This window comes from Rhinolophus hipposideros (assembly GCF_964194185.1).
Source record: "Rhinolophus hipposideros genome assembly, chromosome: X".
Classification (NCBI taxonomy): Eukaryota; Metazoa; Chordata; class Mammalia; order Chiroptera; family Rhinolophidae; genus Rhinolophus; species Rhinolophus hipposideros.
Window position 1 is genome coordinate 118,183,227 of NC_138046.1, and position 16,943 is coordinate 118,200,169.

A 16,943-nucleotide genomic window follows, 5' to 3' on the forward strand; every position below is an offset into this window, starting at 1 on the left:
AAAAAAAGGGGAAATAGGTATATATGGCATTCTGAGCTAAGGATGTAAGGTGATTTGAAGCCTCAGAGAGGAGGAAGGTCATTGAGGATGTTAAGAAGAGCAGATAAAAAAAAAAAGAATAACAGATGTTCAGTAATTAGAAGTTTGCCTTGCCCTATAGATAGGTAATAAAAAGTTATTTCTGATGATAACTTAAATTATGGGCCAGGGCCCTAGTTTAAATTCTTAGACAGGTGAAAGTTCCCCATGAAACTGCAGGGTCTCGGTTGCCTTCAGCTCAAAAGAATCCACGTGCTGCAGAGGCATATCTTGGGATGACTCATTCTGAACCCTTACAGGGCCACTCCCTAATTTTTAAGGAGCCTTCCTTGAGACCCCCATCAACACTTTTTTTAAATTAGCATTTTTTATTAGTTTCAGGTGTACAAAACAATGTACTAGTTAAACATTTATCATGTATATCCCTCACACAGTGATAACTCCCCTCCCCGCATCTACTACTGCTCTGACATCACACACAGCCATTACATTTCCACTGCTTCTATTCCTGATGCTGTACTCCACTTCTTGTAAATATATATATGACTGTAGTTGACATTCATTATAGTTCAGTTTCATCTTCAGGTGTACAGTGCAGTGATCAGGCATTTACATAATCCCTGAGGTGGTCTCCCTAATGAGACAAGTGTCCATCGGATACCCTACAAAATCTTTACAACGTTGTTGATTACATTCCCCAAATTGACTTTCGTATCCCCATGGCAATCTTGTGGTTACCGACTGTGCTTTCTAATCCTCTCACCTTCTCCCTCATCCCCACACCCCCATCTAACAACCCTCAGTTTTTCCTCTTTGTCTCCAAAACTGTTTCTGATTAGTTCATTCACTTATTCTTTTCTTTAGATTCCACATATAAGTCAGATCATATGTTGTTTGTCTTTCTCTGTCTGACTTATTTCACTTAACATAATGTTCTCTAGGTCCATCCATGTTGTTGCAAATGGTAAGATTTCCTTCTTCTTTATGGCAGTGTAATACTCCATTGTATAAATGTACCACAGCTTCTTAATCCAGTCATCTACCGATGGGCATTTCGGTTGTTTCCATGTCTTGGCTACAGTGTATAGTACTGCAATAAACACAGGGGTGCATAAATTTTTTTGAGTTAGAGTTTTGCATTTCTCTGGATAGATACCTAAGAGTGGAATTACTGGATCATAGGGCAGCATATAATCTAGCAGATAGAAAGGAGCTCCAAGGAAAAGTCTTCCTATGAAAGACTTTTATAGGCAGAAGGAAGCAGGAACAAGGAAGTTATACTAGGCAAAAAAGCAGATTGATTATTGCAAGGTCACTTTCCTTTAGGGGATGGCAGGAGTCTATCAGGCAGATGACCTAACTAGTTCCGATAAGGCCATTCCTGATTGACTGGTTTAAGATTCCATTTCTGGGAGAACCTAAAGTATAATTAGACCTCCATTTGGGGACATGGGCTTAGCCTAAGGAACTCCATTTTGGGACTATTGTCTTGTTTTTAACAGTTCAAAACCATTGTGAGGATTTATGGGAAGTGTCTAGATTTGAATAGACACCTGTGAATTTCAAAAGTTTTATATTTCCTAACCACGAGATAAATCCCTGACATAATATCCTGAACATCGTGTCATCTACCTAAAGGGCTTTTTAAACCATGAGTCCTTTCCAGTACAACTCAGCACTTTCCTCATTTTGGAAGAGGGAATCTTTGTGTTGGCAGCAAAGCCCGAGAGTTGCTGCTTTTGTTCAGTGGCTCTTTGTAGAGTCTATTTATAGGTGCAAATTTGACCTTTTACTCTTGTTTTACAAGTGTCAGGCAGGGTTGCTATTCTACACAAAATAATTCTTCTTTCCTCTTCTGCCTTTCAATGACATTTCTTTGGGCTTAATCATAATCTATAAGACCTAACTTTCTCTCCCATCCTGGGAATACTTGGTAGCTAGCCCTAGTTTTAGGGATCCTTTTTTAATAGATAGAAAATAAAATGAGACTAGTCAGTAGAGCTATGGTTTACCTAAAGGAACTGAACAAGAAACAGTGATTTCACAGATCCAGCAAAGCAAACTCCTTTTAATTAGCACCCAAATGAAGCATACTCGCTTAAAAGGAGTAAGTGCCAGGAGGGTGTTTGGGTAGTATTTTCTGCTTCCAAGGACCAGCATAGGTGGTAGAAAGTTGCAAAGGGCACCTTTTATATGTGCTCCGGAAAGCCTCAGAATGTTGAATAATTGGTCGCCAGAATAAGCTCTGTTTTGCTAATAGGTTTCCAACATTAAATGAATCCATTAATACTCAGTGGCATGTTAAACATCTGAATTCATTTTGCAAAGCTGAATGTCAAAATGATTTTTGAAATGAGAATAAACATAGAGCCATTTATTAGTAGTGATCACACTAGTGGTTCTAACCACTGGACCCTGCCAACTAGAGGTCAGGGCACACCCTGCACTTTTTTTTTTACTGTGGAAGAGGAACTCTGCACAGGGATATGCTCTCACCAGTGTGGAAGCGGGTTAATCATTAAAGTCCTTAAGACAAATGCAGGGATGTGGTGGGGTTGGTGTTCTGTTTGCCCTAAGACATTTTTGTATTTTCATCCATTCAACAAATATTTGAGGGCCTCCCCTGCTTCAGATACTACATTTTCAGGATGAGTTTCGTTAGACTAGGGTCAGCTATTTTCCACATAAGCCTCTTAGAAATTTCTCTCTCCTCTCCTCCCGCCTCTGAAAAACGCAACTCTAAACAATACACTTCATCAGCTAACTCCCAGCATGAGACATCTATGCAAGTGGGAAGGAAAGGGTTAACAGCCGATCTGCAATGCAGCTTTTCCCATCATGGAGACACACCAGGGAGAAATGACCTGAGTAAATCTTGTAGATGTGGTAGTAGCACTACTTGATGGTATTTGCTAATGGGAAGTCCTTATGGATGGAATGTGTTTGTCAGGATATACCAGGTCTGTATAGGACTACTTACGGTTGAATGCACCTGGAATCTATGCATTTCTGGGCCATGGCCAGCTGGAAAATGTCAGTGTCATCCATTTTTGTTTTTTTTTGGGGGGGGGGATCTGGAGGGCAGGCCAGTGTCATCCATTTAATTATCAGTATAAAGTAAAGAAGTTTTAAGACAAAAATATTCCTTTTTGTGAAATTGACATCGCATATGTTAAATCTGGGTCAAGGCCACCCTCCCACCCAAAGGCTATTATTCCCTGAGGATAATCCTCTCTGTAACACTGTGTCCAGCACAGTACACAGCACCCACATTACACTCAACAAACGTTTAATTCATTTTAAAGTCTATACATACATAGCATAACCCACTTATAAAGGACCACAAACTATTTAGCTAGCAAAACCCACAAAAGATCATAACGGTTTCTAACCACAACTGTTGCAGCCACGGAGATGAAAGGAGTTTGGATCAGTGATTTGCAAACTTTAACGTGCATGTGAATCAACTGGGGACCTGAGATGTTGTCGATATGCAGCTTCCGATGCAGCATGTCTGGGGTGGGCCCCAAGATGGTCTTTCTAACATTTGTAAAGCCTTGTTAGTCGAAGTATGGTCAGGTACTGCAACATCAGCACAACCTAGGTGCTTGTTAGAAATGCCGCCCCACCCCAGCTTTTCTTAATAAAATTCTGGCTCCTTTTTCGTTGATGCTTGATTCATTGAAACACACTCTGAAAAGGTCCAAGGACTCCTTATTGATTTCTCTCTAAGGTTACCAGGCCCTACTTTAGAAGTGGTATTTTCTTCGGTGCCTATATCGCCATCGTAATTGATTGATTTTTCCAAGCTTATTGCTAAGGGGCAACAAAGCAGATTTCTATCCTTCGTGCCTTTCTGAAACTATAAAACTTTGAACTTTCAATCATTTGATTCAAGTCATGTTTGTTTAGAGAGTGCCTGGAAAATGGTTTAATACTGTTATGCCTGCTGTTTACTGGAGGGTGGGAAAATACAATATTGAATAATGAGTCCTGTGGGCAAGAACAGGAATGTGGAAATTTCACCTATAATTGAGTCAAAGAATATTAGATTCAATAGGTATAGAAAGATGGGCCTGGGGTAAATAAAATGCATTTATATGTAGGTACTAGTTCAGAGTCACTTTTTTCTCCTCTCCCCTGAATCTTTAGCAAAAATGTATATTAAGTTTAAGCCATGAAATTGAAGGGCTGGTAGGTACAAGTACTCAAAAATCAGTGCCAGAGCCACTGAAATTCAAAGATGTAAGTGAAGGAGAAAATACAGATGGTCCCTGACTTTATAATGGTTCTACTTAAGAGTATTTGACTGTACAATGGCATGAAAGCAACCATTCAAACCATACTTTGAATTCTGATCTCTTCCTGGGTTAGCAACATGTGGGTGTGATAGTCTCTCACGATGCTAGGCAGTGGCAGCCGTAGCTCCTACCATGTGATCAGGAGGGTCAGCAACTGATTTCTACAGTCTACTGGGCTGCCAGTGTTTTTTTGGATATTGTCTGAGCACGTTTAAGGTAGGCTAGACTAAGCTATGATGTTCAGTAGGTTAGGTGTATTAAAAGCATTTTTGAATTAGGATATTTTCAACTTATGATGGGTTTATTGGGTAGTAATCCCATTGTAAGTAGAGCAGCATCTGTACTTTTGATATGAAGAGAAGTCTTCATCAGAAGTTCTGTCTTCAGAGAAACATCCAGATGGAAAAGAAGACTCAAAAGGAAATGCCATTAGCACACAGGCTCAGATGAAAGGATTATGTGTAGTTATATTCAAGTCTGCCAATACTTAGAAGATGCCATTAACTATAAACATGCTTGCTTTTAGTGTCTGTAATCAAGTCCTCTAGGTTAGGATTCTCGGTGCCCTTGAGGTCTACTTGGATTTGCTCTTCATGAAGGAAAACCAACAAAGGTGGGTGTGTTTCCTGGAGGTAATAACTACCTATGGACCATGAACTCAGGCCCAAACTGTGTGTGTGGGGGTTGGGGGAGCTGAAATCCTGCCCAGCACAGAGCAATAATGGCTGGCTGTCATGGTGAGCTTCCATCTCACTGAGTGGCGAACATGTTTCGCAAATTTAACCAATCCACAGAAAGTTAAGAGACAAACATTGGTCCAGAGAGGGATAAAAAGGAAGGGAGAGTCAGACATATGCAATCTGGTCATGACTAAAATTATCTAGCTGTAGTGGATAAAATAAGATGTGGAAATGCAAATCCATAGAAAAGTCTTTGAGACTGCAGGCAGCTTTTAGTTAAAATACACAATCTGCCATCTTCAATTAGTTTTACAAATGGAATTTAGAAAAGGAAAATATGGAGGTCTATATGGGCTTCATCAGTAAACCTCCCTTCCTTTACTTACAAGGGTCATGGCATTCACTTTGAAACATGACCTTTGGATCTTACTTAAATTTCCATTGCAGGCTGGGCTTGTAGGTATATAGGATTCCTTCAATGCGTGGTAAAACTCTCAACACAGTGTTTTCCAAAATGTGTTCTCAGGGTACTTAGTCTCCAAATATATTGCTTAGAAAAGGGATTCTATGGTTTTAGAAATTTGGGTATTTGTCATGCACATTAGTACACTAAAGATGCTGAGAACTTCTCTGAGGAAAATCTCTAATTTTGTTTAAGACAGTGTTTCTCAGAATTATTTGACAATGGAAACCTTTTGTCCCAGAGTGAGCTGGAATTAGTGTTGTAAGGGATCTCCTTGGGGAGATGCTTGCCTATAGATAGAGAAAACATCACTTGAGAAACCACTATGGCATGACATTCAGGAAGCCATAGTCATCTCTGCTGTAAGGTGAGTAGGGTAAGAAAAGCTGGGGAAGCTCCCTGCCCATTGGACATTTGGGTGAGGCCAAACATTATCCTCCTCTAGTGTCCATGACAAATGACAGAAGAAATGTCTTTGCGAGGCTTAGAGAAACAATAGCCCTACTGACCTGTAATCCCAGCAGGGCTGCAGACCAGGTATTCTGGGTTCTTTGAGAACAGCCACTGTCTTTTTTACTTGCTATTTTCCCTACAGCACCAAGTTATACGCTTTGCCTAAAGCTGTGCTTTGTTAATGCTAATTGATTGATGTACAGGAAAAAAAAACTGTAAGGGAGGAAGTGGAAGGCCAGCTTGGAACTTCAAAATAGTCTGTTTTTTAAATCCCAAAAATGAATTTCTTCATCAGGTAGGCTCCACCCCTTTGGCAGGTTTCATCATGCTAAGTGCTGGGGACTTGATGGTGGCCACCATCCCTTCCCTTGCGGAGTTTACAGTCTAATGAGGAGAAAGACATTAATAAAATCCACACAAATACCTCAATATAAGCTGTAATAAGTGCTATGAAGAAAACAAGGTGGCATCATGGGAACATCTAATAGCGGGACCTGACCACTTCTTGGAATGAAGGATGCCTTTTCTTTTTTTTTAAATGGAGGTATAATTGACATATAGCATTATATTAGTTTCAGGTGTACAACATAATGATTCAATATTTGTATATATTGCAAAATGATCACCACAATAAGTCAGGTTAACATCTGTCACCATACATGTAGTTACAAATTTTTTCTTATGATGAGAATTTTTAAGCTTTCCTCTCTTAGCCACTTTCAAATATGCAATACAGTATTAACTATAGTCACCACGCTGCATATTACATCCCATGACTTAAATTTTTTATAACTGGAAATTTGTATCTTTTGACCCCTTCACCAATTTGGCCTACACCCCACCCTCTGCCAACCATCAATCTGTTCTCTGTATCTATGAACTTATTTCTTTGCTGTAGATTCAACATGTGTGATCACATAGTATTTGTCTTTGTCTGAATGCTCTCAAGACCCATTCGTGTTGTCACAAATGACAAGCCATTTTTTATGACTGAATAATATTCCTGTGTGTATTATATATATATATTTTACATATTGTATATTGTATATTATACATTATATAATATGTTACATATATATTACATATATACATAAATATACAAAATACACACCACATTTTCTTTATAAATTCATCCATCACTGGACATTTAGGTTGTTTCCATGTCTTGGCTATGATAAATAAATGCTGCAATGAACATGGGGGTGCAGATACCTTTTTGAATTAGTGTTTTCATTTTCTTTGGATAAATACCCAGAAGGGGAATTGATGGATCATATAGTAGTTATACTTTTAATTTTTTGAGGAAACTCCATATTGTTTTCCATAGTGACTGCACCAATTTACATCCCCACCAACAGTGCACGAGGGTTCCCTCTTCTCCATATCCTTGCCAACGTTTGTTATCGCTTCTCTCTTTGATAATAGCCATTTTAACAGGTGATCTCATTGTGGTTTTGATTTGCATTTCCCTGATGATTAGTAACGTTGAGCATCTTTTCATGTATCTATTGGCCATTTGTATGTCAGTCTTTGGAAAACTGTCTATTCAGATCTTCTGTCCATTTTTAAATCATATTGTTTGGTTTTTTGCAATTGAGTTGTATGAGGTTTTTTATGTGTCTTGGATATCAGCACCATATCAGATATGATTTGCAAATATTTTCTCCCATTCCATAGGTTGTCTTTTCATTTTGTTGATGGTTTGCTTTGTTGTTCAGAAGCTCTTTAGTTTGATATAGTTCCACTTGTTGATTTTTACTTTTATTGCCTTTGCTTTTGGTGTCAAATTCATAAAATCATTGCCAAGGTCGATATCAAGGAGCTTACTGCCTATGTTTTCTTCTAGGAGTTTTAGGGTTTCAGGTCTTATATTTCAGTCTTTAATCCACTTTGAGTTAAGTTTTGTGTATGGTGTAAGATAGTGGTCCAGTTTTATTCTTTGCTTGTAACTGTCCAGTTTTCCAAACACCATTTATTGAAGGACTATTTTTCCCTATTGTGTAATCTTGGCTCTTTTGTTGTAAATTAATTGATGATGTATGTGTGGGTTTATTTCTGGGTTATCTATCGTTTCATTGATCTATGTGTCTGTTTTTATGCCAGTACCATACTGTTTTGATTACTGTAGCTTTGTAGTATAATTTGAAATCAGGAGCACAGTGCTTCCAGCTTTGTTCTTTGTCAAGTTTGCTTTGGCTATTCAGGGTCTTTTGTGGTTCCATATAAATTTTAGGATTTATTTTCCCTATTTCTGTGAAAAATGCCATTGGAATTTTGATAGGGATTGCATTGAACCTGTAAATTGTTTTCAATAGTGTAGACGTTTTAACAATATTAATTCTTCCAATTGATAATCTCAGAATATCTTTCCATTTATTTGCATCTTTTTCAGTTTCTTTCATGAATGTTATAATTTTCAGTGTACAGGCATTTTACCTCATTGGTTAAATTTATTCCCAGGTATTTTATTCTTTTTGATGCAATTGTAAATGGGACTGTTTTCTCAATTTCTCTTTCTGGTAGTTCATTATTAATGTATAGAAACACAACATTTTACATATTGATTTTGTATCCTGCAACTTTACTGAATATGTTGATTAGTTCCAATTGTTTTTGGAGGAGTCTTTAGGGTTTTCTATATATAATATAATGTTACCTGCAAATAGTGACACTTTTACTTCTTCCTTTACAATATAGATACCTTTTATTTCTCTTTCTTGCCTACTTACTCTGGCTAGGACTTCCAGTACTATGGTAAATAAAAATGCTGAGAGTTGGAAGAGAGTGACATTTTCTGTGCAAATGATGAGCTAAGGTCCACTGTGAGGAGGTGAAGGTAGGAGGTTGGGATGGAGGACAATTTCAGAAAAAGAGATGGGACCAAACCATAAAGAAGGAGAGAAGGGGGAGGTGAATGAGGCAGAAAAAGTAGGCAAGGGCCAGATAGTTCAGGAGCTTGTAGGCCAAGTTAGGAAATTTAATCATGGGCTAACAGCCATAGAAGCTACTTGAAGGCTTTAGTCTGAGGAGTGATGTGATTGGGTGTGCATTTTCAATGGGTCCTGAATATCCCTGAATGCAATATGTAGAAAGTACTGCAGAGAGTCAAAGGGATGTCCAGACATTTCTTGAGATTGTTGCAGAAGTCCAGGTGAGAGACGCTGTGGATTGAAGAACAAGGTGCTGGCAGTGGAGAGGGAGAGAAGTAGAGAGGGGAAGGGCCTTGTGGGGTCAAGGATAAAGGTCAGGTTTCTAGCTGGTGTAAATGGACAGAGCGTGATGCCATCCATTGAGGTGGGGACAGGAAGACCATGTCTGGGGAAAGAGTATGAGTCCGTTTTGACATTTTGTGATGGATTCCTGGAACTGCTGAGTTGATGGTAGATACATATGTCTAGACTTAGAACAGGGAGGTCTGATTAGAATATCCAAGGGTTAATGGCTTACCAATGCTAACTGTAGTCCTATACATGGAGGAGATTGCTAATGGAAGGAAAGGAAAGAGTACACATTCCCAACTTTTAACATCTTAAAGACTTGGTGGGGGAAGATGAGCCAGTAAATGATACTGAAGAATGTCAGTTGGAGAAGAAAAGCAGGAATTCATTGTCTCAGAAACTTAGTGGTTGGTATAGCCAAATGCTGCTGCAATAAATCACTTCAAAGCCAGGCTGAAACAGGTCCACTGATGAAGTGCCGAGGAGGTCATTGCTGGACCTTAGCGAGTACCGTTTTGTTAGAGTGATGGAAATAGGCATTAGGATGGATGAGACAACAGGGAGCAAGATGGAGTGGAAATGTGGTGAGGACCCTTCCTAAAGAGGTTTGTCTAAGGGAAAGACCAGATTTCAGTTCTGATTTTGGCCCTATATGAGCAACCTCACTTATATCTGGCTCTCAATGTTGGAATCAAGTGGGTCTACTCCACTCAATATATGTAGAATGGTAAATATGAATGTTTTTCTTCCATTTATTATCAATTTTTTATGTGTCTCTTAAGAGAATCTTGCTGAGGGGGATTCTACTTTCAAAGATACTATACACACACACAGTGCTACATGACCCTCCCCCACCAAATATGAATCAAATACTTTATCTGGTGTTAAAATTAAGGTTTAGATTCACCAAGATATGGGTTACTATGCCCATCTTTTTTGCAGTACCTTCCTAATGAGTTTTTCTGACTATATTCAATTCTACCCTAAGCACTGACTTTTAATGACTAAGGTCTTAAGCGGTTTAAAAGATCCCAGAGTAGTAAATACTGGAATTTCAAGGAAGGTTTGCTTTTTACATCAGTTTTCTTTTACCTTTCCTTTTTAACAACTTATCAGTCAGCCACATTAACAAAAAATTAAAATTAGTAGTTTGTCATACTATTGTTATTGTTCCTAGTCATAACCCCCTCCCTCTCTACCTCTCTAAAAGGAAGTGGCTGGAGTCAGAGAGTTAGAATATTGGAAAAGTACCCAAAACACATTTTTGACATTTAGTTTCTGACTGAGAAGAGTGATTTGGTATTTGACTCAAGTGGCTCAAGTCCATTTCCCTCTTAGTGGGCAAAAGCCATTCAGGGCAAATTTAACTGCACACAGCAAGTTCTACTGAATGAACCTATGTGATAGTATTAGAGTGAAGACTTGATGCAAAAAAGATGATTATTGGAGTGGAAAGACAAATGATGCACTTCTTTGTTATAGTTTCGGGTCCAGCAACGGGAGAGGCATAATACTAGGAGGTTTGAAGTTTCTTGCATTCAGAAACACAACTATATACATAGAAGGGGAAATCAAGTCTAAATTTGTGGGTCAATAGCAAGTGTGTGCAGAAGAACACTTTGAGATGACTTTGAAGAACTAGTGAGATCTTTCAACACATGCATGTGGGTGCAGAGCTCTAGAATGACCTGAAAATTTGCAGGGGATTTTCTAGAGTTTGATCCAAAGTAAACTGGACAGTATAATGCTGGGAATCATGGCAAATCTCCGTAAAAAAAGGACTTTTTCCCTTTCTTACAGTTTTAACTTTTTTTGTATAGCTACCTTCACAGAGCATATTTATGTCCAAGAAAACTAATTTAAATAAGTTAACTGAAATGAATGGATTATTCTGAAAGAAAAGGGAAAGTTTAAAATAACTTATTGTTTTTCACTAGAGCTTTGTTTACAAAAGCACACAATTACTGGAAGTCCCCTTTGCCCTAGCACATTAACTTATCGTGAGAATGCTTCTCAAAGATTTTTATGATTAAATAAATGTTTAAAATAGTGGTGACATACTTTCCCTTAATTTATTTATAAAAGTTTGAATACTTATGTGCACTGAAGCTATGAGACTGGAAACAGCCAAGTGGGATAGACACATACTATTCCCCATACCTGTCATTTGGTGCTTAGCACAAGTTCTAGTCTATTTCCTTTCATGTGGAGGACATCTGTGAATTCAAAGCAATCAATGAGACTGGGTAAGGTTGGATTAAGCTCTCTGACCCCTCGGTTTCCTGGTCTGTAAAATGGACGGACTCGGTTGGATTGTCCCATCCAACACACTATATAACCCTCTCCCCTTGAATGGGGTCCAAGGCTAGTGAATGCGATGGGATAGTACTCCCATGATTTAGGTTAGCTTGTACGAAGTCTGACAATTAAGTTTGCGAACTCATCCCAGAAAAAGTGCTACACACCTCATTGCTGAAATCACTACGGTCACCTTCGAAGTACTCCCCTTGGGAAGCTATGCACTGATGCCAGCGCCTAGCCCACCCTTAAAGCAATTTTGGAACTCTTTTTCTGGAATGGCCATCAGAGCTGTCGTCAAATTACCCTTGGTGTCCTGAATGTCATCAAAATATCTTCCTTTCACTGTTTCCTTTATCTTCAGGTAAAGAAAGAAGTCATTGGGGGCCAGATCAAGTGAGTAGGGAGGGTGTTCCAATACAGTTATTTGTTTATGGGCTAAAAACTCCCTCACAGACAGGGCCCTGTGAGCTGGTGCATTGCCGTGATGCAAGAGCCATGAATTGTTGGCAAAAAGTTCAGGTCGTCTAACGTTTTCACGCAGCCTTTTCAGCCCCTCCAAATAGTAAACTTGGTTAACTGTCTGTCCTGTTGGTACAAATTCTTAATGAATAATTCCTGTGATATCAAAAAAGGTTAGGAACATCATTGCAACAAGTTCGTGAACTTAATTGTCCAAACTTGTATGATGTATTCCCAGACTGTTCAGGACAAAGGAGCATGCACTTGTAACTTCAAGGACCACTCAAACTGTCCCTCTAGAAAGACATGAAAGTGTGCACATATCTTGTCCCTATGGGTGAGGGAGATGCTCTTCTGTATTCTTGCCAGTTGAACCAATTGTCTCAAATACTTCAACATGTCTTACTTTGCATGGCAGTGGACATGATGGGTGGGGTAGAGAAGGGAAGACAAACTTCATACATTACAGGGAGGTAATTCTATTCAATGTAAGGGTAACATTTTTATGAAGATGCAAAAAGTCCTATGTGATATCTTTATTGAATTGTTACAAATTTGAGGGGAAACGGTTACAGGTGGAATACTGCAAGACCAGTTCCGTGGGTGTGGTGTTTTGAAGAGGCTGAGGGTGCAATGGTGGAGGAAAACATCTGACAAAGTCTTCCTCAGTCTGGAAGGGATACTCCTTCACAGGAGAGTCAAGGCCGTTGAGCATCACTGGCCTTGCAGGTGTGTCCCTTGACCTGGGCAGCAGAATGAAGAGGTGCCAAGAAGGCAAGGGTACAAGTAAAATGCAGGGAGAAGTTTGCAGAACTGATGTTTGTCTTTGAATGAGGTGGGCTATTCAGTGGGAAAAGTTCCCGGGAGCTGGGATGGAAGGCAGTGGAGGCAACATGAGTAAAGCAGGGCCAGCCTCTCCAGGGCTGCGTTAAATGCATTATTTCCTTTCAGTCTCCCATCAGTCCTGCAAAGTACTACTGTGACTGTCAGACTCACATAGGATGAGGAAACTGAGGCTGAAATAGCTCAACTAACATGCCCAAGTCACATCGGGAGCAAGTGGCAGGCAGTCTTACTTCGGAGCCCTAGCTCCTAACCACCATTGCTTCAGCCAGAACAAATGGGATTTTCAGTGTCCTCTTGGACCAGGAAGAGAAGGGCGGCCCTGTGCCTCTGGGGCCCAAGTTCTAACGTCAGGACACCTCAAGTTGCTGGTGAACATTTAGGGGAGAACGAGATGAAGATTGTTGTAAAGTAACGTGCTCTCCTACTTGGAGCTTTCCCCACAGCACTTGTTTCCTAGAAAACTGTCTTTTAGGAAAGGAGACCACATACATCCTCCCAGTCTGGGCAGGTGTGGTGCTTCTTGGTACATTACCCTCTGTCTTTGTAGCTCTATTTGGATTTTCTCTTTGGGTGTGTGTTTCTTACTTCTTTTTCAGTGTAGAAGATGGACCTGTCCTATTCGTTCTATTTTTACGGAGCAGTAGCTGCCATTTGGGTGTCGTGTCTTCTAGTGGCAAGGGGACCACACCAGTAATCCCCAGGGCCTCTTCCCTCTGGTCGCCCCTTCCTAACAACGCTGATGCCCATGCTCCAGTGCTTACTAGCAAGGACTGCCTTCCATCCGCCCAGCAGCTAGGTAGGACTTGTCAGGCAGGAAGGTGTGTGGGTATGAATTTGGGGGGACGTGGGGTAGTTCTGGCAATAGATTTCACGATGGAGCTCCCAGCCATGACAGTGAGTCCAATGCTAAGTTGGAGGAAAACAGCTCTGCTGAAGAGCAGCCAGACCCTGACTAGGGGCGAGGAGAAAAGGGACACTAAGGAGAGGTCACCTGATAACACCATCGCATCTGGAAGCTTGCAGGGCTGTCCTTATAAAAATGCAAAGCAGGTTTAAAAGAAATTAATGTGATCTTTAAAAGGTCAGAGTGAGTCTGAACATTGACTTTAAGATGCTTTAGCAATTAGAGACCAGAGATTTTTCCTAATGATATTTATTTCATAAATGTAATTATTTTTCTAAAACATATTAAAATAGAAAACATATTCTTTTGATCAATTTATACAAAGAAAATACCAATATAGTAATAAAAATACTGAAAATATATGAAAAGCACCAGAACATTAGAGAAATTACACTGGTAACAACTCTAGGAATATATTTTTTTGCAATTGTACAATAAAGTGCTATTAAATCCAGTCAAAGTTAGTGGCAAGATATAAAAAGTTGTGGTATTCTTATGAAATTTGAGGCTAGGTTTACCAGCAATTGCATTTTTAGGCTGCTTGCAGATCAAACTAATGATATTCCATTAATGTTTTCATGCATAATCTATTAATTTCCATCTTCAAGTGAAAACAATCGAAATCTAAATGTTGATTCTTGGTAATCTGTCATAAACAGGTAATGACATGATTCAAAATAAAATTATTAATTTCAGAGTACCAAAAATAATCAAATGTGATTAAATAAAATCAAGACAGAATAAAATCAAATGTAAATATATGTGATTAATCAAGACAAGTACCAAAGTTTAGATGCTTTGATTTTATAGTTAATTTTCATTAGTGACATTAAATAGACACACAAACATTAACAAGATATGTTATTAAATTCAACTGGCCAAACATCAGGGCAGAGCATTTTAGTGAATCAATGTAATTTTCATATGAAACATTAAAGGGACACTGTTAGGACAATACATTTCCAATTTTGACTAATTATTTCCTCATTTATTTGCCGAGGAACATAAAACATACACTTTGGGATTAGATTGTATTAAAGGCAAGAATCTAACATGTAAGGGGAAACCGCTGTGCACACACACAGGGAGATACTAGGGATAGTACTTAAGGTGGACTGCCGTCACTTTCACGTCTGGAGTTGGCAAACTGAAACAGAAAAACCCAAATTAAGACAACGTATCAGACCAGTGTCCTTTTAAGGTTTGATATCCTAGGCCAGTTTTGAAGGGACTTTATTATATTGTTCTTCATAACTCTATTTTGGAACCATCAACTTCTCCAGATGAAAGCTGCCAACACTACACTTCAGAATAATAACAACAACAATAATAATAAATCTCCAAACGTGGCTTAATCAAAACTCACAATTTATTTTACAGTCAGACTATGCTTTCTTTCATATAAAATAGATTTACACATAAACTAACATGGACTGAACTGGACATATTAATGAGGAGAACAAACTAATTTCATTAGGCTCTGCTCCTGCAAGATGGTTTTTTTTTGGAATTTAGGAACCGTCCTTGGTATTACTGTGACAAAGGCAAAGTATCAGGCATGTCCCTTAGCCCTGGTCTGAAGGTTTTATATACTTGGTCATGAGTTTGTTTTTCACTTAAACGGAGAACTGACACTTGAGTTTCGTTTTTTCTTTTTTTCATCCTTACACTCTTTTGTCAAGTTCCCCTTTCATGGCTGATTTTAAGAAGGAACTGAAATGTAAACGAATTGTACTGCTATATAGCTCAAAAACAAACTTTCCAAAAAATTTTATATAACTCGTTTCATTTAGAAAAGGGGGTGGAGATGGGCAGGAGACGATCAAGCCTTTATAATAAATGAAGCAAAAGGCTCAGGTCGGGGTCCAGCCATAGCAAGCAACATGAAACTGCATAAGGAAGACTGGAAAGTGGGACTGAAGAGAGATTCCCTCTGGACATCACTAACAGAATTCAAGGAAAATCCAACCCAACCCAGTTTTCCAAATTCTACCTAAATGAGAGTGTTCATAAAAAAGTCTGAGATTAATAAAAGGCGAGGGAGGACTGATAAGAAACAAAGGCAAAAGGTGGTTTGGCATTAAATAGTTTTACATTCCAAAAGAATATTGACTAGCGTCTGGAAGTAATTCTCAAAATTACAAAGTCATGATTACAGAAATTACTCTATGTTTTTTTCCAATATACATGTTTTATATACACATAGAAAAGCTAGTAAGTTGGCTCAGCTATAATAATTATGTCATAAAAAAGCAGATTACGTTTTTTGGCTGCAACAAAGCATGTTATACTTTTCAGTTCAGCTCATATATGTACATGATAAAACTTAAGCTTTAAAAGTATTCAAATCCAAAGGAAAAAAATAAGTTACATCTAAACTTAATTTACACAACGGATATGTCTTTCCTTGCTTTAATAACTAATTATATGCTCTTATCATCCATTTCTTCAGTGTTTCCTTATTCTAAGTTTATTTTCAAGACTTGTATCTGTTCCCCTCTGCGCTGCACATGTTCTTTTAGGAGGCACAGATGGGTGACACTATTAGTAGCATGATGGAGAAGTTCTGGATCTTACTTTTTCCAACTAATGGACAAAAGAGCCATGTTTCCTACTGTGGAGCACTTCTTTAATTGAACAACAAACAGAACAAAGAGATGACAAAAGCAAGCGAGAGCACTGTTAAGGAAAGCAGCAGCTGCTGGAACCAGATACAACGCTGAACTTGGTCTTCAAGCTTTTTATTGCTTTCTAGTAAACGATTGAGCTAAAGAGGGAAAAAAGGATGGAAGATTTGTATCAATAAAAGTTTATTAATCATGTGAATGACAAACAGGAATATTAGAAATCCAAACATTTACAAGATGTGGTCCATCTACTCTGAAAAGCTGGGAGCTGGAAATGCAAAGAGGAATTAGATTTGTTTGGTGAACAGACCTGTACCTGCTTACTCTCGTTTTGAAAAGGTCTAATTTTCTAGCTGAGAAAGGAGCAAAGCAATCACTTCCTGGAAATTCGGAAAGAAAGAGAGCCCCTCCCCCAATCTTTTTCAAATTTAAATGCACTACGTGGTAAAGTTCCCTGAGATCAAATTCTTTGATTACTCCCCAAAGCATCATGCACTTTGCTATATGGTCCCTAGTTCAAATCAAAATGTCCAGAGCTTTTAAAAAGTTAGTAGATCTCCAGAAGTAACTTGCTGCTTACCATTTCTGATTTGGCTTCCCTTCACAAAGAAGAGAGCATTTCTGCCGTATCTATGCCAAAGGTTCTCCTTAC

At 38.8% G+C, this 16,943-nt stretch overlaps 1 protein-coding gene across 2 annotated transcripts in view; it reads right to left on the reverse strand.

Moving 5' to 3' along the window:
- Window positions 1-12,436: 12,436 nt before the first annotated feature.
- MOSPD2 (motile sperm domain containing 2) overlaps window positions 12,437-16,943 on the reverse strand; it is a 38,956-nt gene continuing 34,449 nt past the window's right edge. The window contains exon 15 of one of the 2 annotated variants that reach the window (XM_081042961.1): window positions 12,437-14,811. In XM_081042961.1, coding sequence (XP_080899087.1) covers window positions 14,770-14,811 — 42 coding nt within the window. In that variant the 3' untranslated portion in view covers window positions 12,437-14,769. Of the gene's footprint in view, window positions 16,432-16,943 lie in introns of both variants that reach the window. The other variant, XM_081042960.1, reaches the window with a different exon arrangement.